Source organism: Chiloscyllium plagiosum, chromosome 7, assembly GCF_004010195.1.
Source record: "Chiloscyllium plagiosum isolate BGI_BamShark_2017 chromosome 7, ASM401019v2, whole genome shotgun sequence".
NCBI classification, from domain to species: Eukaryota; Metazoa; Chordata; class Chondrichthyes; order Orectolobiformes; family Hemiscylliidae; genus Chiloscyllium; species Chiloscyllium plagiosum.
The window spans coordinates 105,283,677-105,306,584 of NC_057716.1; the positions used below are offsets into that span (position 1 = coordinate 105,283,677).

The 22,908-nt window shown below is 43.3% G+C and overlaps 1 protein-coding gene across 18 annotated transcripts in view; it reads left to right on the forward strand.

Annotated features, from left to right (window-relative positions):
• obsl1a (obscurin like cytoskeletal adaptor 1a) overlaps nt 1-22,908 on the forward strand; it is a 297,489-nt gene that overhangs the window by 62,023 nt on the left and 212,558 nt on the right. For all 18 annotated transcript variants that reach the window (XM_043694326.1, XM_043694325.1, XM_043694341.1 and 15 more), the window contains one exon: nt 17,897-18,169. In XM_043694326.1, the coding sequence (XP_043550261.1) occupies nt 17,897-18,169 (273 nt within the window). The remainder of the gene's footprint in view (nt 1-17,896; nt 18,170-22,908) is intronic.

Consider the following 22,908-nt stretch of genomic DNA (forward strand, 5'->3'; position numbering starts at 1 on the left):
AAGTTTGCAGATGACACCAAAATTGGAGGTGTAGTGGACAGCGAAGAGGGTTACCTCAGATTACAACAGGATCTTGACCAGATGGGCCAATGGGCTGAGAAGTGGCAGATGGAGTAGTAAGGGTATGGAATGCTTTGCCTGCACCGGTAATAGATTCGCCAACTTTAAGTACATTTAAGTCGTCATTGGACAAGCATATGGACGTACATGGAATAGTGTAGGTTAGATGGGCTTCAGATTGGTATGAAAGGTCGGCGCAACATCGAGGGCCAAAGGGCCTGTACTGCACTGTTATGTTCTATGTTGTATGGAGTTTAATTCAGATAAATGTGAGGTGCTGCATTTTGGGAAAGCAAATCTTAGCAGGACTTATACACTTAATGGTAAGGTCGTGGGGAGTGTTGCTGAACAAAGAGTGCAGGTTCATAGCTCCTTGAAAGTGGAGTCGCAGGTAGATAGGATAGTGAAGAAGACGTTTGGTATGCTTTCCTTTATTGGTCAGAGTATTGAGTACAGGAGTTGTAAGGTCTTGTTGAGGCTGTACAGGACATTGGTTAGGCCACTGTTGGAATATTGCGTGCAATTCTGGTCTCCTTCCTACTGGAAAGATGTTGTGAAACTTGAAAGGGTTCAGAAAAGATTTACAAGGATGTTGCCAGGGTTGGAGAATTTGAGCTATAGGGAGAGGGGAAAGGCTGGGGCTGTTTTCCCTGGAGCGTCGGAGGCTGAGGGGTGACCTTGTAGAGGTTTATAAAATTATGAGGTGCATGGATTGGGTAAATAGGCAAAGTCTTTTCCCTGGGGTCGGGGAGTCCAGAACTAGAGGGCATAAGTTAGGGTGAGAGGGGAAAGATATAAAAGAGACCTAAGGGGCAACCTTTTCACACAGAGGGTGGTATGTGTATGGAATGAACTGCCAGAGGAAGAGGTGGAGACTGGTACAATTGCAACATTTAAGAGGCATTTGGATGGGTAAATGAATAGGAAGGATTTGGAGGGATGTGGGCTGGATTCTGGCAGGTGGGACTAGATTGGGTTGGGATATCTGGTCGGTCTGGACGGGTTAGACCGAAGGGTCAGTTTCCATGCTGTACACCTCTGTGACTTTACGACTCTACTAACTATACCTCCAAATCATTTCTATAAATGATGAAAGGTAGTGGATTCAGCATCGATTTTTGTGGCACTCCACTGGTCATGGGCCTCCAATCTGAAAAACAACCTCCACCACCACCCTATGTTTTCTACCTCTGAGCCAGTTCTATATCCACTTGGCTAGTTCTTCCAGTATTCCATGGGATTTAACCTTGGTAACCAATATTCCATGTAGAACCTTGTTGAACGCTTTACTGAAGTTCATATAGCTCTGCCCTCATCAATCATCTTTGTTACTTTTTCAAAACACTCAATCAAGTTTGTGAAACACGATTTCCCATTCAGAAAGCCATGTTGACTATCCCTCATCTGTCCTGCCTTTCCAAATACGTGTAAATCCTGTCCCTCAGGATTCTGTTCAACAACTTGCCTATCACCAACATCAGACTCACCGGTTTATGGTTCCCTGTCTTGTCCTTACCACTTTTCTTAAATAATGGCTCCACGTTAGCCAACCTCCAGACTGCTGGCACCTCGCCTGTAATTATCGATGGTACAAATATCTCAGCAAGGGGTCCAGCAATCACTTCCCTCGCTTTTCAGAGTTCTAGGGTACACCTGATCGAGTCAATATGGGCTCAATGGGCTGAATGGCCTGCTTCTACACTGTAGGGATTCTGATTCTGATTCTGAAATGTGACTAGGATTCGTCAACAATTCCTACGGTCATTCTTTTGAGTTAAAGTCACAAGGTTGCTTTTCTCAATGAATGAATAGAGACCTTAGACCATATGAAATGCTTCATAAATGACCTTCCCACCACCATAAGGTCAGAAGTGGGTATGTTTGCTGAAGATTGCATAATGTTCAGTAGCATTCTCAGATACTGAACCAGTCCATGTTCAAATGCAATAATGTCTGGACAATATCCAGGCTTAGACTGACAAGTGGCAAATAACCTTCGCACCAAACAAATACCAGGTTATGACCATCACCAAATTCGGGCAAGCTAACCACTGCCCTTTGACTTTGAATGGTGTCATAGAGTCCTAGAGATGTACAGCATGGAAATAGACCCTTCCGTCCAATTCGTCCATGCCGACCAGATGTCCCAACCCAATCTAGTTCCACCTGCCAGCACCCGTCCCATATCCCTCCAAACCCTTCCTATTCATATACCCATCCAGATGCCTCTTAAATGTTGCAATTATACCAGCCTTCACCACATCCTCTGGCAGCTCATTCCATACACGTACCACCCTCTGCGTGAAAAAGTTGCCCCTTAGGTTTTTATGTCTTTCCCCTCATCACTGAATCCTTCACTATCAATATCCTTGGGGTTACCATTGACCAGAAACTGAACTGGACTCACTATATAAATGGAGTGACTACAAGACAAGGTAACTCACCTCCTGACTCCCCAAAGCATGGGAGTATGATAGAATTCTCCCCACTTTCTGGATGGATGCAGTTCCAACAACTGTCAAGAAGGTTGACAACATCCAGGGCACAAGAGCCCCAAGCATCCACTCCCTTACACCATGGTGCACATGGCTGTTAATGAGTGTCAGTCTCCAAGATGTACTGCGTACATTTACCAACGATCTTCAGCAAGCATCTTCTAAGCCTGTGATCTCTTCTACCTCCAAGGACAAGGATAGCAGATCCATGAAAGCACCGCTACTTTCACGTTCTCCTCCAAGCTACTCATTATCTTGACTTGGAAATATATTGTCATTCTTTCACTGTCGCTGGATCAGAATGGCGGAATTCCCTGCCAATGCCTTTTGGGTCACACCACAGCAGATGGTCTGCAGTGGTTCAAGAAAGCTTCTTGAGCAACTCGGGATGCACAATAAATGTTGGCTGACCAGCGATGCCCACATCCCAGTAATGAATTTTCTTAAAAATTGGGACAGGAGTAGGCCAATCAGCCCCATCAAACCTGCTCCACCATTCAATAAGATAATTGGTGATCTGACTCTCCTCCTGTCCACTTTCCTTTCTTTTTCCCATAACTGTTGATTCTTCTGATCAAGAATCTATCTCAGCCTTAAATATATAAAAGGACCCTGTCCACTCAGCTGTCTATGGCAAGAAATTCAAAAAACTGTCAAACATCTGAGAGAAGAAATTCCTCCTCATCTCAGTCTTAAATCGTCAACCCTTCACTCTGGTTCTAATTTCTCCCGTGAGGGAAAACTTCTCATAACTCTGTCAAGTCGCTTAAGAATCCTATATGTTTCAGTATGATCACTTAGAACATTGAACATTACAGCGCAGTACAGGCACTTCGGCCCTCGATGTTGCGTCGCCCTGTCATACTAATCTGAAACACATCCCACCTACACTATTCCGTGTACGTCCATTTGCCTATCCAGTGACGACTTAAATGCACTTAAACTTGGTGAATCTGCTACCGTTGCAGGCAAAGCGTTCCATACCCTTACTACCCTCTGAGTAAAGAAACTACCTCTGACATCTGTCTTATACCTACCTCCCCTCACTTTAAATTTGTGTCCCCTCGTGTTTGCCACCCCCATACTTCGAAAAAGGCTCTCCCTATCCACTGTATCTAACCCTCTGATTATCTTGTATGTCTCTATTAAGTTACCTCTCAACCTTCTTCTCTCTAATGAGAACAGCCTCAAGGCCCTCAGCCTTTCCTCATAAGACATTCCTTCCATACAAGGCAACATCCTAGTAAATTTCCTCTGCACCGTTTCCAAAGCTTCCACATCCTTCTTATAATGCGGTGACCAGAATGTACATAATACTCCAAGTGTGGTCGTACCAGAGCTTTGTACAGCTGCAGCATAACCTCCTGGTTCTGGAACTCAATCCCTCTGTTAAATAAAGGCCAAAACACTGTACGCCTTCTTAACAACCCTGTCAATCTGGTTGGCAATTTTCAGGGATCTGTGTACATGGACATCGAGATCTCTCTGCTCATCTGCACTCCCAAGAATCTTACCATTAGCCCAGTACTTTGCATTCTGATTACTCCGTCCAAAGTGTAACACCTCACACTTGTCCACATTAAACTCCATTTGCCACCTCTTAGTCCCGTTCTGCATCCTATCTATGTCTCCCTGCAACCTACTGCATCCTTCGTCACTATCCACAATTCCACCGACCTTAGTGTCGTCTGCAAATTTACTAACCCACCCTTCTAAACCCTCATCCAGGTCATTTATAAAAATGACTAACAGCAGTGGACCCAACACCGACCCTTGCGGTACGCCGCTAGTAACTGGACACCAAGATGAACATGTTCCATCAACTACGACCTTTGTTTTCTTTCAACAAGCCAATTACTGATCCAAACTGTTATGTCTCCCACAATCCCATTCCTCCGCATTTTATATAATAGCCTACTGTGGGGAACCTTATAAAACACCTTGCTGAAATCCATATACACCACATCAACTGGTTTACTCTCATCTACCTGTTTGGTCACTTTGTCAAAAAACTCAATAAGATTTGTTAGGCACGACCTACCCTTCACAAAATCGTGCTGACTGTCCCTGATCAGATTATTCTTTTCTAGATGGTTATAAATCCTATCTCTTATAACCTTTTCCAACACTTTACCAACAACTGAAGTGAGACTCACTGGTCTGTAATTATCAGGGTTGTCTCTACTACCCTTTTTGAACAGGGGAACCACATTTGCTATCCTCCAGTCCTCAGGCACTATTCCTGTAGACAATGATGATTTGAAGATTAATGCCAAAAGCTGAGCAATCTCTTCCCTTGCTTCCCAGAGGATCCTAGGATAGATCCCATCCGACCCAGGGGACTTGTCTATTTTCACGCTCTGCAGTATGTTTAATACCTCTTTCTTGTGAACCTCAACCTCTTCTGGTCTAGATGCAAGTATCTCTGTATCTTCCTCGCCAACATTTTCATTTTCTATAGTGAACACTGTCGAAAAATATTTATTTAGTGCCTTCCCTATCTCCTCTGACTGCAGTCACAACTTCCCACTATTATCCTTGATTGGCCCTAATTTAACTCTCGTCATTCTTTTATTCCTGACATAACTCTTCCAGCGCCACTAATCCAGAATCTGGTTTCCAGCATCTGCAGTCATTGTTTTTACCTCGTTGATTTTAACCCTACTGCGAATCCTCTTGCAAGGATGCCTGCCTTGAAGAAGTTTTCCTCCTCTCTGTACAAGAATCTCAGGGAGTCTATGCTACTCTCTCCCCACCCCCACCCTCCTCTAGCTTATCTCTCCATGCTTCAGGCTCTCTGCCTTTATTCCTGATGAAGGGCTTTTGCCCGAAACGTCGATTTTGCCTGTCCTCGGATGCTGCCTGAATTGCTGTGCTCTTCCAGCACCACTAATCCAGAATCTGGTTTCCAGCATCTGCAGTCATTGTTTTTATAACTATGGAAAGCCTTAGGGTTAACCCTGATCCTATCCACCAACAACTTCTCATGTCTCCTCCTGGCTCTCTGAGCTCCCTTTTTAGGTCTTTCCTGACTTCCTTGTAATCCTCAAGCGCCCTAACTGAGTTTTCACATTTTGTCTTACATAAACCTCCTTCTTCTTCTTGACCAGGGATTCCACTTCCTTAGTAAACCACGTCTCACGTGTTCTATATCTTTCTCCCTGCCTGACAGGTACATACTTATTTAAGACACACAGGAGCTTTTCCTTGAATAAGCTCCACGTTTTTAATGTGCTCATCCCCTGCAGTTTCCTTCCCCATTCTACGCTTCCTAAATCTTTCCTAATTGCATCGTAATACCCCTTCCCCCAGCTGTAACTCTTGTTCAGTGGAGTACACCTATCCCTTTCCATCACTAAAGTAAATCTGACAGAATTGTGATCGCTGTCTCCAAAGTGTTCACCTACTTCCAAATCTAACACCTGGCCAGGCTCGTTACCCAATACTAAATCTAAAGTGGCTTCGCCCCTTGTAGGCCTGTCAACATACTGTGTCAGGAAGCCGTCCTGCACACACTGGACAAAAACTGACCCATCTATAGTACTCGTACTGTAGTGTTCCCAGTCAATATTTGGATAGTTGAAGTCCCCCATGACAACTACCCTGCCTCTCTCACTCCTATCGAGAATCATCTTTGCTATCCTTTCCTCTACATCACTGGGACTATTCGGAGGCCTATAGAAAACTCCCAGCATGATGACTTCTTTCCTGTTTCTGACCTCAGCCCATACTACCTCAGTTAACGAGTCCCCAAACATCCTTTCTACAACTGTAATATCTTTTACCATCTTCTCTGTTCTTACTGAAACATCTGAATCCCGGAACCTGCAACAGCCATTCCTGTCCCTGCTCTATCCATGTCTCCGTAATGGCCACAACATCGAAGTCCCAGGTACCAACCCACGCTGCCAGTTCACCCACTTTATTTCGGATGCTCCTCACGTGGAAGTACACACACTTCAAACCAGGTACTCGCTTGCCAGTGTCAGATACTTGATTTTGGAACTCCCTACTCTCATTCTCTTCTGTATCTGTCCTACAATTTTGGTTCCCATCCCCCTGCTGTATTAGTTTAAATCCAACTTAATAGCTTTAGCGAATTTCCCACTCAGGATATTGGCACCCCTCTGGTTTAGATGAAGACCATCCTGCTTGTAGAGGTCCCACCTACCCCAGGAAGAGCTCCAATTATTCAAAAACCCGAAACCCTCACTACTGCACCATCCCTGTAGCCACGTGTTCAACTCCTTTCTCTCCCTATTCTTCACCTCACTAGCACGTGGCATGGGCAGCAAACCAGAGAAAACAACTCTGTTTGTCCTAGCTCTAAGCTTCCGTCCTAGCTCTAAGCTTCCATCCTAGCTCTCTGAATTTCTGCCTCAAGTCCCCATCTCTCTTTCGACCTATGTCGTTGGTGCCAATGTGGACCGCGACTTGGGGCTGCTCTCCTTCCCCCCCGAAGGATCCCAAAAACACGATCAGAGACATCACAGACCCTGGCACCATGGAGGCAACACACCAACCGTGAGTCTCTCTCGTTCCCATAGAGCCTCCTATCTGTCCCCCTAACTATCGAGTCCCCAATGACTACTGCTCTGCTCCTCTTCCCCCTTCCCTTCTGAGCAGCAGGTGCCCCACTGCTTTTCCCTGGTAAGTCAATCCCCCCAACAATATCCAAAACGGTATACTTATTGTTGAGGGGAATGGGCACAGGAGATCCCTGCACTGCATGCTGGTTCCCTTTCTGTCCCCTAACTGTCACCCATCTGTCTTTTTCTTTTATCTGGGGAGTGACTACCTCTCTAAATCCTGTCAATAATCCCCTCTGCCTCCCGAATAATCCAAAGTTCATCCAACTCCAGCTCCAGTTCCCTAACGCGGTTTTCAAGGAGCTGGTGTTGCGTGCAATTCCCACAGATGTAGTCAGCAGGGACACTAGTGGTGACCTTACTTCCCACATTCTGCAGGAGGACCATTCCAGGATTAGGAATAAACTAGTTACCTTACCTTGTCAATCTGGCTCCCACAACTTTTTTTTTAGGTTAGAGGAGAAGGATGGGTGGGAGACGGGTGTGTCTCGGGTAACGCAACCACGCAAATATAAACTGTTCTCCTTACCTTTCCCAGAAGTCCTTTGCTCGCTCCTCCCTCGCTGGCCCGAAGGTAAGAAGTTTAAATATACTTACCGGCCTTCCCGACAATCACCTCGCACCAACGTCACCTCCTCCCGGTTCCCTCCTGTTGCTGCTCCTGAACTTCAATGAGTAGGGTGCCAATCTATTTGGTCTTTGTTCATAAAACAATTCCTCCAAACCAGGGATTATCATCGTGAACATTTCTGAACTGACTCCCACGATATAATATCTTATCTTAAATAAGGGGACTAAAACTGCCCACAGTATTCCGGATGTTCTCTTATGAGCACCTTGAACAACTGCAGTAAAACCTCCCTACTCTTATACTCCAACCCCATTGAAATAACAGTCAGCATTCCATTAGTCTTCCTGATTACCCGCTGAACTTTTGTATTTGCATTCTTGTGTTTCATGCACAAGTATTCTCAAGTCCCTTTTTGTTTCAGCTTTCTGTAGTTTTTCTCCATTTACACAATATTCTATTCTTTTGTTTTCCCTTCAAAAACGTCACATGTCCATATTATTCAAAATTTGTCAACCTTTTCTGCGCTTAATTAATCTATCAATATCTCTCTGTAACTTATTTATAACCCTCTCACAATTTGCCTTTTCGCTTGTTTTTGTGTTGATGCCAACTTTGACTACAGTCCATTTACTTCCTTCCTCCAAGTGATGAATATGTATTAGAGACAGTTAGGCTCCAAACACTGATCCCTGTAGAATCCCATTGGTCACAGGTCACCAACCTGAAAAAGAACTCCTTATCCAAACTCACTGATTCCTGCCCATTAGCCAGTGTCCTATCCATTCCAATATACTACCTCCAACGTCATGGACTCTTACGTCATGCCTGTGCGGTATCTTGTTGAACACCTTCTGGAATTCCAAATACAACACATCTCCTGGTTCCCCTCTTTCCACTCTGGTTGAGAGACTCTCTTAAAAAAAGTAATAAATTAATTAGACACAATTTCCTTTTCATAAAGTCATGCTGACTCTGCTTGATTAGATTATAATTTTCCAAATATTCTGCTATTACTTCATGAGTAATTGTGTCTAATACTTTTCCAACAATAGATGTTAAGCTAATTGGACTAGAGGTAACTGCTTTTTGTTTCCCTCTCTTTTTGAATGGGCATATCACATGAGTAGATTTATAATGAATTATATAATTTGGTACTTATCCAGAATCCCGGGATTTTTAGAAAATTACATCCAATTACAAATCCACATCACAGAAGAAGAGGTGCTGGAGATCTTTAAAACCATAAAGATGAATACATTTCTGGAACTTGATCAAGGGTATCTCAGGAGGTAATGGGAAGCCAGGGAAGAAAATATGGGGCCACAGGTGAGGTGCTGGAGGAATTGAGGGTTGCTAATGTTGTGGCAATGAGGCCTCATTCCTGATGAAGGGCTTTGGCCCAAAACGTCGATTTTCCTGCTGCTTGGATGCTGCCTGACCTGCTGTGCTTTTCCAGCACCACTCTAATCTTGACTCTGATCTCCAGCATCTGCAGTCCTCACTTTCGCCTAGTTACTTAGAGTCATAGAGATGTATAGCATGGAAACAGACCCTTCAGTCCAACCTGTCCATGCCGACCAGATGTCCCAACCCAATCTAGTCCCACCAGCTAGCACCCGGCCCTCATCCCTCCAAATCCTTCCTATTCATATACCCATCCAAATGCCTTCTAAATATTGCAATTGTACTAGCCTCCACCACTTCCTCTGACAGCTCATTCCATACACGTACCTCCCTCTGTGTGAAAAGTTGCTCCTTAGGTCTCTTTTATGTCTTTCCCCTCTCTCTCTAAACCCATGCCCTCTACTTCTGGACTCCCCCACGCCAGGGAAAATACTTTGTTTATTTATCCTATTCATGCCCTTCATAATTATGTAAACCTTTGAAAGGTCACCCCACAGCCTTCAACGCGCCAGGGAAAACCAACCCAGCCTGTTCAGCCTCTTCCTATAGCTCAAATCCTCCAACACTGGCAACATCGTTGTAAATCTTTTCTGAACCCTTTCAGGTTTCACAACATCTTTCCGATAGGATGGAGACCAGAATTGCATGCAATATCCCAACAGTGGCCTAACCAATGTCCTGTACAGCCACAGCATGACCTTCCAACTCTGGTACTCAATACTCTGACCGATAAACGAAAGCATACCAAATGCCTTCTTCAATATCCTATCTACTGTGACTCCACTTTTAAGGAGCTATGAACCTGCACTCCAAGGTCTCTTTGTTCAGCAACACTTCCTGGGACCTTACCATTAAGTGTATAAGTCCTGCTAAGATTTGTTTTCTCAAATTGCAGCATTTCGCATTTATCTGAATAAAACTCCATCTGCCACTTCTCAGCCAATTGGCCCGTCTGATCAAGATCCTGTTGTAATCTGAGGTAACCCTCTTCGCTGTCCACTACACCTCCAATTTTGGTGTTATTTGCAAACTTACTAACTGTACCTCTTATGCTCACATCCCAATCATTTATATAAACGATGAAAAGTAATGGACCCAGCACCGATCCTTGTGGCAGTCCACTGCTCACAGGCCTCCAGTCTGAAAAACAACCCTCCACCACCACCCTATGTCTTCTACCTTTGAGCCAGTTCTGTATCCAAATGGCTAGTTCCCCTTGTATTCCATGAGATCTAACTTTGCTAACCAGTCTCCGATGGGGAAACTTGTCGAACGCCTTACTGAAATCCATATGGCTCACATCTACCGATCTATCCTCATCAATCTTCTTTTATGGCTCACATCTACCGATCTATCCTCATCAATCTTCTTTGTTACTTCTTCAAAAAATTCAATCAAGTTTGTGAGACATGATTTCCCACACACAAAGCCATGTTGACTATCCGTAATCAGTCCTTGCCTTTCCAAATACATGTATATCCTGTCCCTCAGGATTCCCTCCAACAACTTGCCCACCACCGAGGTCAGGCTCACTGGTCTATAGTTCCCTGGCTTGTCCTTACCACCCTTCTTAAACAGTGGCACCACGTTTGCCAACCTCCAGTCTTCCTGCACCTCACCTGTGACTATCGATGATACAAATATCTCAGCAAGGGACCCAGCAATCACTTCTCTAGCTTCCCACAGAGTTCTAGGTTACACCTGATCAGGTCCTGGGGATTTATCCACCTTCATGCCTTTCAAGATATCCAGCACTTCCTCCTCTGTAATATGGATGTTTTTCAAGATGTCACCATCTATTTCCCTACATTCTATATCTTCCATGTCCTTTTTCAGAGTAAATATTGATGCAAAATACTCGTTTAGTATCTCTCCCATTTTCTACAGCTCCACACAAAGGCCTTATTCTCTTCCTCGTTACCCTTTTGTCCTTAATGTATTTGTAAATACCCTTTGGAATGTCCTTAATTCTGTTTGCCAAAGCTATCTCATGTCCCCTTTTTGCCCTCCTGATTTCCCTCTTAAGTATACTCCTGCTGCCTTTATACTCTTCTAAGGATTCACTCGATCNCCTCAATTTCTTTAGTCATCCAGCGTTCCCTATACCTACCAGCCTTTCCTTTCACCCTAACAGGAATAAACTTTCTCTGGATTCTCGTTATCTCATTTCTGAAGGCTTCCCATTTTTTAGCCGTCGCTTTGCCTGCGAACATCTACCCCCAATCAGCTTTTGAAAGTTCTTGCCTAATACCATCGAAATTGGCCTTTCTCCAATTGTGCTGTATGACTTGTGTTGTATGAATGACTGGCCTAAAGCTGAGGCTGAAGATCTCACATTGCTGCTTACCAAGATGGATGGACAGCCATATTAAATCCTTATCGCTCACCATGTTGTATGTTTAGCTATGTCCAATGCCCACTGCTGCTCAGCATGTTGCATGAACAGTTACATCAAATCCTCATCACTGCTCACCACGTTATATATACAGTTATACCACACCTTTACCACTGCTTACCATGTTGCTGCTCCTCTAACAGTCCATACAGCGTGGTGAGCAGCGGTGTGAAGATTTGATGTAACTATCCATACAATATGGTGAGCAGCAGTGAGGATTTGCTGCCACCACCCTCTTTTAGTGTTGGAAACTGCAGGACGTGCTTGTTTTATTGTGAGAGAGGAAAAGCACACGCTACCTTCCTGCACTTCTTTTACTAAAGAGCAGGGATGTCTTGCTGCAATTATGCAAGGTCTTGTTGTGATTACATGTGGAAAATTGTACACAGTTTTGGTCTTCATTTCTGAGACAAGATGTTCTGGCTATGGAGGGAGTGCAGTGAAGATTTGCCAGGCTGATTCCTGAGATGTCAATACTGACCTATGAAGAGACTGAATCAATTATGACTATATTCATTGGAGTTTAGAAGAATGGATGAGGGGTGCATCTCATAAAAATCTACAAAATTCCAACAGGGACTGGACAGGGTAAACACAGGAAGATTGTTCCGAGGGAAGTCAGGGATCACAGTCCAAGGATGTAGGTAGGCTGTTTAGGACCAAGATCAGGACAAATGTCTTCACCCAGAGGGTATGGAATTGTCTGCATGGAAAGTGATTGAAGCTAAAACATGACATGTTATCAAGAAGGAGTTAGGTATAGTCCTTAGGGCTAAAGTGATCTAAGACTATGAGGAGAAAGAGGCAACAGAATATTGAGTTGGATGATCAGTCTTGATCACATTGAATGGTGGAGCAGACTTGAAAGGTCAAGTGGCTTACTCCCTTTTTCTATGGTTCTGTCATCCATCTGGAAGAGTCTTTTGTAGTTAAGAACACTAGTTTATTACATATCAGCAACCAGTGACAGATTATATTGAGATGATAAACATTGTTCAAGTGATTTTGATGAGGACCAAATAATGAATCTCAATCCTTCAAGATCCTTCACTGCACTGCTCACAGATCCACTTGGGATCCTCACAGTGAGTAAGGCTAATTGCTTTCCTCGGTATTAACCCTTTCAGAGCCACATAAAGCGCTTTCCTTCCCTAAAGGAAGTTAGGGAACCAAGTGGGTTTTTAACAAGAATCTGCAACTTAAATTTCACCAGCTGCTGTAGTGGGATTTCAACCCACTTCTAGCAACATCAATACCACACCATCAGGTAGCCACAAAGTGGGTTTGAGAGCCAAGTTGTGCACGGAAAGATCCCACAGACGGCAATGTGATCATAAGTGAACGATCTGTTTTTTTTCTGTGTGATTAGTTGTGGAACAAATATCAGTTTGAAAGGAGGTGAGTTCTTCTACCCTCTGTCTGTATGATCTTCATTTGAGAAAGGAGATGGTCACTTCTGATTAAAATTTCAGTCGTGAGATGACAGGGTCATAGATATCTACAGTTGAAACTTTATTGCTGGAACAGCACAGCAGGTCAGGCAGCATCCAGGGAACAGGAGATTCGACGTTTCGGGCACAGGCCCTTCTTCGGCCTGTGCCCGAAACATCGAATCTCCTGTTCCCTGGATGCTGCCTGACCTGCTGTGCTGTTCCAGCAATAAAGTTTCAACTTTGATCTCCAGCATCTGCAGACCTCACTTTCTCCTCATAGATATCTACAGCACAGTGAAAAGTGCCTTTGGCCCATCATATCTGTGCTAATCAAAAACAGCCACCTAATCTAATTCTAATCGCACTTTTCAGCCTATAACCTTGTATGAGTTGGCATTACAAGTGCACATTTAAATACTACTTAAATATTATGATGGTTTCTACCTTTAACAACCTTACAGGCAGTGAGTTCCAGATTCCCACCACCCTGTCAGTGAAAAACTCCCCCACATCCACTCTCAACCTTCTGTCCCGTACCTTACCTCCTTGCCCCTGGGTTATTGATCCCTCCATCAGCAGGAAAAGTTTCCTCCTGTGTATCCTGTTTATGTCTCTCATCATTTTATTTATCGCAATTATGTCCCATTTCAGTCACCTCTGTTCCAAGAAAAACAGCCCCAGTCTGTCCAATTTCTTGTTATAAATGAAACTTTCGTGCACAGGCAACATTCTGGTAAATCTCCCCTGCCCCCTCTCTTGTGAAATCCGTGGCCCCACATGGACACAGAAGGGGTCAGTGTAATCTGGCAAGGAGACATGTTTCAATACTTGACAGGCTCAAGGGACTAGGGAAGAAGCAGCAAAGGGGTTGCTTGGCATTGAGTGGCCCAAACCAGTTTGAAAAATGTGTACGAGGGGAGAAAGATTTAAAAAGGGCGTGTGGGTCAAGTGTTCACATGGAGGGTGGTTAGTGTGTGGAATGAACTGCCAAAAAAAGTGGTGGACGCAGGTACAGTTACATCATTTAAAAGATGTTTGGATAATTACATGAATAGAAAAGGTTTGGAGGGATATGGGCCAAATGCAGGCAAATGGTACTAGTTTAGTCTGGGAACATGATCAGTGTGGGCTAGTTGGACTGATTGGTCTGTTTCCATGCTGTATGATTTTGTGACTCTATAATCTGATATGCATTATAATAATGGCCCCTGAATAGCAACTAACCCCAGAGCCTGGCTTTACACTGCAGCTATCTCTGCTGGCAGCTGTTCAATGCACTTGCATTGTCATTTATAACACTTCAGACAAGAATTTATGGTTTCTATAAGTCACTTGTCCTCTCTTGTTGAAGTAGTAATCTCTAGCAATTCCTAGCATATCTATGAATCCTTCTGAATGGATCACAAATATCGACAAATTTAGCTCTGATCACAGACTGGTGAAGTGGGACCAGGGCAGTAGAGAGGGTGCTGAGGAGATTTTCTAGGACATTACCAGGATTAAGGAACTTCAGTAATGTAGAGAGATTGGCGAATCTGGAATAGATCTCTTCAGAGCAACACAAAATCTTATGGAATTGTTCAAAATGCTGAAGGGCTTTGATAGAGTAAATACTGTTTCCAATGTCATGAGGGTTAATATCCAGAGGTTTAAGATAAAGTTGGAAAAGGAAACAGCAGAGATAACGATTTAGGTTTCTGTGGCAAGTTGTGATCTGGAATGTGCTGCCTGCTCGGGCGGTGGAAGCAGATTCAATTCAAACTCTGTAAAGGGCTGAATTGAATAAATAATTTTAAAGGAAAACAAAGTGTGGGAAAAAGCAGAGTCTAACTTGCACTCTGGCTCTGACATAATTTCTAATTCGCATCCTCACTTTGAAATTACATTCATGCTTTTCCCCCTCATTTTGATGTTTGATATGCCTCAGAGTTTTACAGAGATGACGAACCAGATTATATGACAATAGACAATAGACAATAGGTGCAGGGGAGGCCATTCTGCCCTTCGAGCCTGCACCACCATTCAATATGATCATGGCTGATCATCCTTAATCAGTATCCTGTTCCTGCCTTATCTCCATAACCCTTGATTCCACTATCCTTGAGAGCTCTATCCAACTCTTTCTTAAATGAATCTTTTTAAGCTGTGTCCTCTGGTTCGGCACTCACCCATCAGTGGAAACATGGTGTGTAATAGGAACTTATTCACCGTACTTTAAAATATATATCCATGCATACAGCTTTTATTTGCTTCTAATGATTGCAACAATTTGATTACTTTCCTCTGACTCCACGCGTGGGCTTAACTAGTCAAGTATAGTGAGTGTCGATAGTAAATAACTCTCATAACCCAATACAGAACAATTGAACAAATACTTATCCCTATAATGCCCTCCAGTGAAGTGGAAGGGAGGACATTATGTGAGGGAATGAGAGCATTCACTGAAGTGAATGCCCCCTAACTCAGGCTCCCTGACCACCCAACCATAGTGGAAACATTTTCTCAACGTCTACCCTGTCAAATCCCCTTAGAATGCTTTATGTTTCAATAAGATCAGCCATCATTCTTTTAAACTGTAATGAATAAAGGCTAACTACTGAGCTATCCTATATTCCTGATGAAGGGCTTTTGCCTGAAACGTTGATTTTACTGCTCCTTGGATGCTGCCTGAACTGCTGTGCTCTTCCAGCACCACAAATCCAGAATCTGGTTTCCAGCATCTGCAGTCATTGTTTTTACCTATTATTGAGAAGTCAACCCCTTTATCCCCAGGAATAGGGCTAGTGAATCACTTTAAACTGCCTCCAATGCCAGCATATCCTTTCTTAAATAAGGGAACCAAGACTACACAGTATTCTAGATGCTGCCTTACTAATATCCTGTACAGTTGTAATAAGGCTTATACACTGAAGGTCAAAATTCCCGTTGCCTTTTTATATACATGGGGAGTAGCGAATGTTGTGCTCTTCTTCAAGAAGGGCTGCAAAGAAAAACCTGAGAACTATAGACCAGTAACCTTAACATCCGTGGTAGGTAAGTTACTTGAGAAAATTCTGAGGTATAAGATATACAATCATTTGGAAAGACAGTTTGATTAGGCGTATGGCTTTGTGTGTGGAAGAGCATGCCTCACAACTTTGTTAGAGTTCTTTGATAAAGTAACCAGGAAGGTTGATGAGTGCAGGGCGGTAGAAGTAGTCTATGTGAATTTCCGTAAGGCCTTTGATAAGGTTCCACATGGTAGGTTGCTCTGGAAGGTTAGATCGCACGTAATCCGGGGGAGCTGGCAGATTGGATACAAAATTGGTTTGATGGTAGGAAGCAGAGGGTATTAGTAGAAGGATGCTTGTTGGACTAGAGGCCTGTGACTAGTAGAGTGCCTCAGGGGTTGGTGCTGAACCCATTACTGTTTGTTATCTAGATTCATGGTTCAGATGAGAATGTACAAGACATGACTAGTAAGTTTGCAGGTGACACTAAAACAGGCGGTATTGTGGATAGTGAGGAAGGTTATCATAAATTGCAGCAGGATCTTGATCAGCTGGGGAAGTGGACAGAGAAATGGCAAGTGGAGTTTAATATAGATAAGGTCTTGCATTTTGGAAAGTCAACTGATTCCTGAAGAAGGGCCTGTGCCCGAAACGTCGAATCTCCTGTTCCCTGGATGCTGCCTGACCTGCTGTGCTGTTCCAGCAATAAAGTTTCAACTTTGATCTCCAGCATCTGCAGACCTCACTTTCTCCTTTTGGAAAGTCAAATCAAGGTAGGAGTTTCGTGGTGAATGATAGGACCTTAAGGAGTGAAGTGGAAGAAAGGGACTTTGGAGTTCAGGTCCATGGTTCTCTGGAAGTGGAGTCACAGGTAGACAGGGCAGTGAAGAAGGCTTTTGGCAGATTGGTCTTCATCAGTCAGGGCATTGAGTATCAAAGTTGGGAAGTTATGTTGCAGTTGTGCAGGACATTGGTGAGGCTGCACTTGGAGTATTGTGTTCAGTTTTGGTCACCTTGCTACAGGAAGGATGTTATTAAACTGGAAAGAGTGCAAAAGAAATTTACAAGAATATTGCCAGACCACAAGGGTCTGAGTGAGAGGTTGGACGAGCGAGCACTTTTTCTTTAGAGCGAAGGGAGACTGAGGAGGGGATCTCATGGAAGTATATAAAATCATGAGAGGCATGGATAGAGTGAATGCACTCAGTCTTTTTCCCAGGGTTGGGGAATCGAGGACTAAAGGGCATCAGTTTAAGGTTAGAGGGAAAAGAATAAAAAGGACCTGAGAGGCAGCTTTTTTTACACAGAGGGTGGTATGCATATGAAATGAGCTGCCAGCAGAAGTGGTTGAGATGGATACATTAACAACATTTAAAGACATTTGGAAAAATACATAGATAGGAAGGCTTTAGAAGGATATGGTTGAAGTGCACGGAAATAGCACGAAGGGACATTTTGGTCAGCCTGGACTAGTTTGGGCTGAAGGGCCTGACCCTATGCTGTTGGATTCTATACATGCTGCACTGAGATGTAATTTTTAAATGTTTTACGTACTTGTACACCCAGATTCCCATGCATTATACTTTTTTGGAATCCATTTAAAAGTCTGATCCTTGTGGTACACCACTAGTGACATCTTTCTTATGTGAAAAAGACCCAATAATCCTGATACTCTATTTCTGTAGGACTGAGAGTGAGACCATAGTGATAATATTAATTAAGGGCCTGAGAGAAGCTAGAAAGCACTAAGTAAGGTTATAAAGGATGAATGAGAGCATTAACTTTGTAATCAGGGTGTGCGTATGTGTGTGTGTGTGTGTGTGTATGTGTGTGTGTGTGTGTGTGTGTGTGGAGATGTTGGAATGAATGAATGTGTTAATTGGAGGAGTGAGGGGTGACTGACAGTGTGCTTCCATATGAATTCACCACAGTGTTCCTGTTGTGATTCTGTCCTTTCAGCATCTCCAGTGAGGATAGTGAATACAACCGATGATACAAAGATGGAGTATCTCACTTCGGAGTGCATTGTGTTGACCTGTGAGCTCTCCCGCTCCAATGCTGAAGTGAAATGGTATAGAAATGGACTGGAAATCGAAGGAAGTGGAAAGGTTAAGATGGAGTCACATGGAGTCCACAGGAGTCTAATTATTGAGAAGGCTGGAACAGAAGATTCTGGAGAATATGTCTGTGATGCAGGGGACGATTCCATCTTTTATGACATCACCGTGAGAGGTTCAGTACCATACTGATATTCATGGAGTCATAGGGATGTACAGCGCAGAAACAGACCCTTCGGTCCAACTTAAGCATGCTGACTAGATATCGCAACCCAATCTAGTCCCACCTGCCAGCACCCAGCCCATTTTCCTCCAAACCCTTCCTATTCACTTACGCATCCAGATGCCTTTTAAATGTTGCAATTGTACTAGCCTCCACCACTTCCTCTGGCAATTTATTCTATACACATACCGCCCTATTCATGAAAATGTTGCCCCTTAGGTCCCTTTTATAGCTTTCCCCTCTCACCCAAAACCTATGCCTTCGAGTTCTTGTCTCCCCCATCCCAGAGAAAAAAATTTGTCTATTTATCCTGTCCACGTCCCTCATGATTTTATAAACCTCTATAAGGTTACCCCTTCGCTTCTGACGGTCCAGGGAAAACAGCCCCAGCCTCCCACGCTCCAGAGAAAACAGACCCAGCCTATTCAACCTCTCCCTGTAGCTCAAACCCTCCCACCCTTGCAACACCCTTGTAAATTTTTTCTGAACACTTTCAAGCTTCACAACATCCTTCCAATAAGAGGGAGAGCACAATTACACGCAATATTCCAAAAGTGGCCTAACCAACGTCCCGTACAACTACAACATGATCCCCCAACTCCTATATTCAGTGCTCTGACCAATAAAGGAAAGCATACCAAATGCCGCCTTCATTAGCCTATCGACCTGCGACCCCACTTTCAAGGAGCTATGAACCTGCACTCCAAAATCTCTTTGTTCAGCAACACTCCCCACGGCCTTACCATTAAGTGTGCAAATCCTGCTGTGATTTGCCTTTCCAAAATGCAGCACCTCATATTTATCCAAATTGAACTCCATCTGCCATTTCTGTGCCCAACTGTCCAATCTATCTATATTCTGCTGTATTCTCTGACAGTCCCCATCACGAACTGCTACTCCACCGATCTTAGTGTCATCTGCAAACTTGCTAATGAGGTAACCTACACCTTCCTCCAAATCATTTATGTATATCACAAACCACAGTGGTCCCAGCACGGATCCCTGTGGGACACCACTGGTCATTGGCCTTCATTTTGAGAAACTCCCTTTCACTACTACTCTTGCTTCCTGTTGCCCAGCCAGTTCTCTATCCATCTAGCTAGAACACCCTGGGCCCCATGCGACTTCACCTTTTTCATCAGCCTACCATGGGGAACCTTATCAAATGCATAAAGTATCTGACCAATAAAGGAAAACATACCAAACACCACCTTCACTATCCTATCTACCTGTGACTCCACTTTCAAGGAGCTATGAACCTGCACTCCAAGGTCTCTTTGTTCAGTAACACTCCCTAGGACCTTACCATTAAGTGTATAAGACCTGCTAAGATTTGCTTTCCCAAAATGCAGCACCTCGCATTTATCTGAATTAAACTCCATCTGCCACTTCTCAGCCCATTGGCCCATCTGCTCAAGATCCCGTTGTAATCTTAAGTAACCATCTTCACTGTCCACTACACCTCCAATTTTGGTGTCATCTGCAAACTTACTAACAAAACCTCTTATGCTCACATTCAAATCATTTATATAAATGAAAAGTAGTGGACCCAGCACCAATCCTTGTGGCACTCCACTCGTCACATATTCCAAAACAGTAGGTGTTGGTCATGAGCTGTTTTGGGTACCATAGGATGGGGTGCTATGTATGGTGTAGTTGTTAGAATGCTTATATCTGAGTGAGAAGGTTGTGGGTTCAAATTCTGTTCCAGGCTCAAGCATAAAAATGAAGGCTGCTACTCTGGTGCAGTACTGAGGGAGTGCTAAGTTGCAGGGGATGCTGTGTCTCGGATAAGAAATTAAACCTAAGGTTCATCTGCCTTCATAGGTGGATGAGAAAGATCAAAGACGAGCAGAGGAGTTTGTTATGGTATTTATTTCTGGATGGGGATTGCTTTAAAAAAAATTCTCTGGTCATTACCAGATTGCTATTTGTGGGAGCTTGCTTGCTGTGTGCAAGTTAACTGCTTCATTTTCTACATTACAGCAATGACTATGCAGCTAACAAAGTATCTTGTTGGCTGTAAAGCACATTGAGAGCATAAGAAATAGAATCAGGGGTAGTCAGTTTAGCCTTGTATTTCCATTCAATAGGATCATAGTTATTCTAACACTTGTCATGTTGACTTTTGTGCCCTTTCTCTGTAACTCTTGATTTCCCTACTAATCAAAAATCTATCCATCTCAGTCTTTAGTATACATAAGGAAACCCGCCCCCATCCTAACCCACTTCACCTCCACCTCCCAGCTGTCTGTGGCAAGGAATTCCAAAGATTCTCAACCCTCTGAGATAAGAAATTCCTCCTCATCTGTCTTAAATTGGTGCCCTGGTATTCTAAGACTATGCCCTCTGGCCTTAGATTCTACTAAGAGGGGAACATCCTCTCAGCTAAGCCCCTTAAGAATCCTATATGTCTCAATGAGATCACTTATCATTCTTTTAAACTCTAGTGAGTAGAGTCAAGCATACAGCAGAAGGGACGTAGCTAAACTATTTAAGTCTTGGTTAAGAGAGAATATGTTGCTACAGAAGGACATGGGCTCAGTCTTTATTCCAGAGACTTGCACAAAATATCCAGGCTGATACTCTCAGTATTGATTCTGAAATGATTCCTGCAAATCGGAGGGTAGCCAGTGTCTCCCTACTGTTTAAGAGGAGACCAAGAGAGAAAATAAAGAGAGATATGTGCCTGTCAACATCCCATCTGTAGTGGGAAACATGTTGAAATCAATTGTAAACCTAAAAATCTCACAACACCAGGTTATAGTCCAGCATGTTTATTTGGAAGCACCGGCTTTCAGGCGGCGACTCATTCATCCGAAAGCTAGTGCTTCCAAATAAACCTGTTGGGTTATAACCTGGTCTTGTGAGATTTTTAATTTTGTATACCCCAGTCCAGCACCGGAATCTCTGAATCATTATTATAAACCTGTTTGATAATTATCTGATTGGGCATCATCAGCCTGGATTTATGAATGGAAAATTGTGTTTGATGAACTTCTTGGAATTTCTCGAAGATGTTATTAACAAAATTGATAAAGGAGAGCTGATGGATGTAGGAGACGATGAGGTGTAGGAACAGAAGTAAGCCCATTCAGACCATCGAGTCTACACCACCATGGCTGCTTTGATAATCCTCAACTCCACTTTCCCTGCCAGTGCACTTAGATTTTCAGAAGGCTTTCGATTAGATTCCTCACAAGAGGCAGCTTATAAATATTAGAGGACCTGGGATAGGAGGTAATGTATTGACATGGATTAATGGTTGACTAACAGACAGAAAACAGAGTGCAGGAATAAATGGCTAATTCTCACAAAGGTAGACTGTGATGAAAAAAGGATATGTAGTTGGGCCTCAGCTTTTCATAAAATATCTCAATGATTTGGAGATAGGAACCAAATGTATTATTTCAAATTTTGTGGATGATACAAAGCTAAATGGGAAAGTGTATTGTGAGGAGAATGTACTGTGGTTTCTGGAGGATTTGGACAGAGTTAGTGAATGGGCAGGAACATGGTAGATGGAATATAATGTGCAAAATGTGAGGTCATGCACTTTGGTAGGAGAAACAGATATGCAGAGTATTTCTTAAATAGTAAAATATAGATGTACAAAGGACCTTGGTGTTTTTGTCAATAAGTTACTAAGGCTAATATGCAGGTATAGCAAGGTATAAGAAAGGCTAATGGAATGTCAGACTTTATTGCAAGGGGGTTCAAGTACAGGAGCTGTGAGATCTTGCTTTAGTTGAACAGGAACTTGGTGTATGTAATTTTGGTCTCCTTATCTCAGAAAAGATATTACTTTCATAGAAGGAGTGCAGTAAAGGTTCACTCGACTTGTTCCAAGAACAAAGAAAAATCTTCTTTGTTCCTTGGAGCTGTTCCAAATCTACTGTCTAAACCTATCTCTCAGTTCCTAAGCATCTGTGTAGCCCTCTGCTCCCCACCTACTCATGCATCTGTCCAGACACACCTTAAAAAAATCTACTGTGCCTGCCTCTACTACCTCTGCTGGCAACGCGTTCCAGGCACCTACCACCCTCTGTATATCCCCTTAAACCTTTCACCTCTCATCTTGAACGTGTCACCTCTCGTTATTGAATCCCTCACCCTGGGAAAAAACTTATCTCTATCTACCCTGTCTATATCCTTAATGATTTTATAGATCTCAATCAGGTGCCCCCTCTATCTCCTTTTTTCCAATGAAAACAATCCTAACCTACTCAACCTCTCTTTGTAGCTAGCACCTTCTATACCAGGCAACATCCTCGTAAACCTTCTCTGCACCCTTTCCAAAGCATCTACATCTTTTTGGCAAAGTGGCAACCAGAACTATACACAGTATTCTAAATGCGGCCGAACCAATATTGTGTACAATTTTAACATGACTTACCAGCTCTTATACTCAATACCCTGACTGATGATGGCAAGCATACCATATGCCTTCGTGACCACTCTATCCAACTGTGTAGCTAACTTCAGGGTACAATGATCCTGAACTCTCAGATCTCTGCTTGTCAACTTTTCCCAAGGCTCTTCTGTTTACAGTGTAGTTTGCTCTAGAATTAGACTTCCCAAAATATATCACCTCACATTTGCCTGGATTGAACTCCATCTGCCACTTCTCTGCCCAACTTTCCAGTCTATCTATATTCTCTTGTATTCTTTGACAGTTCCCCATGCTTTCT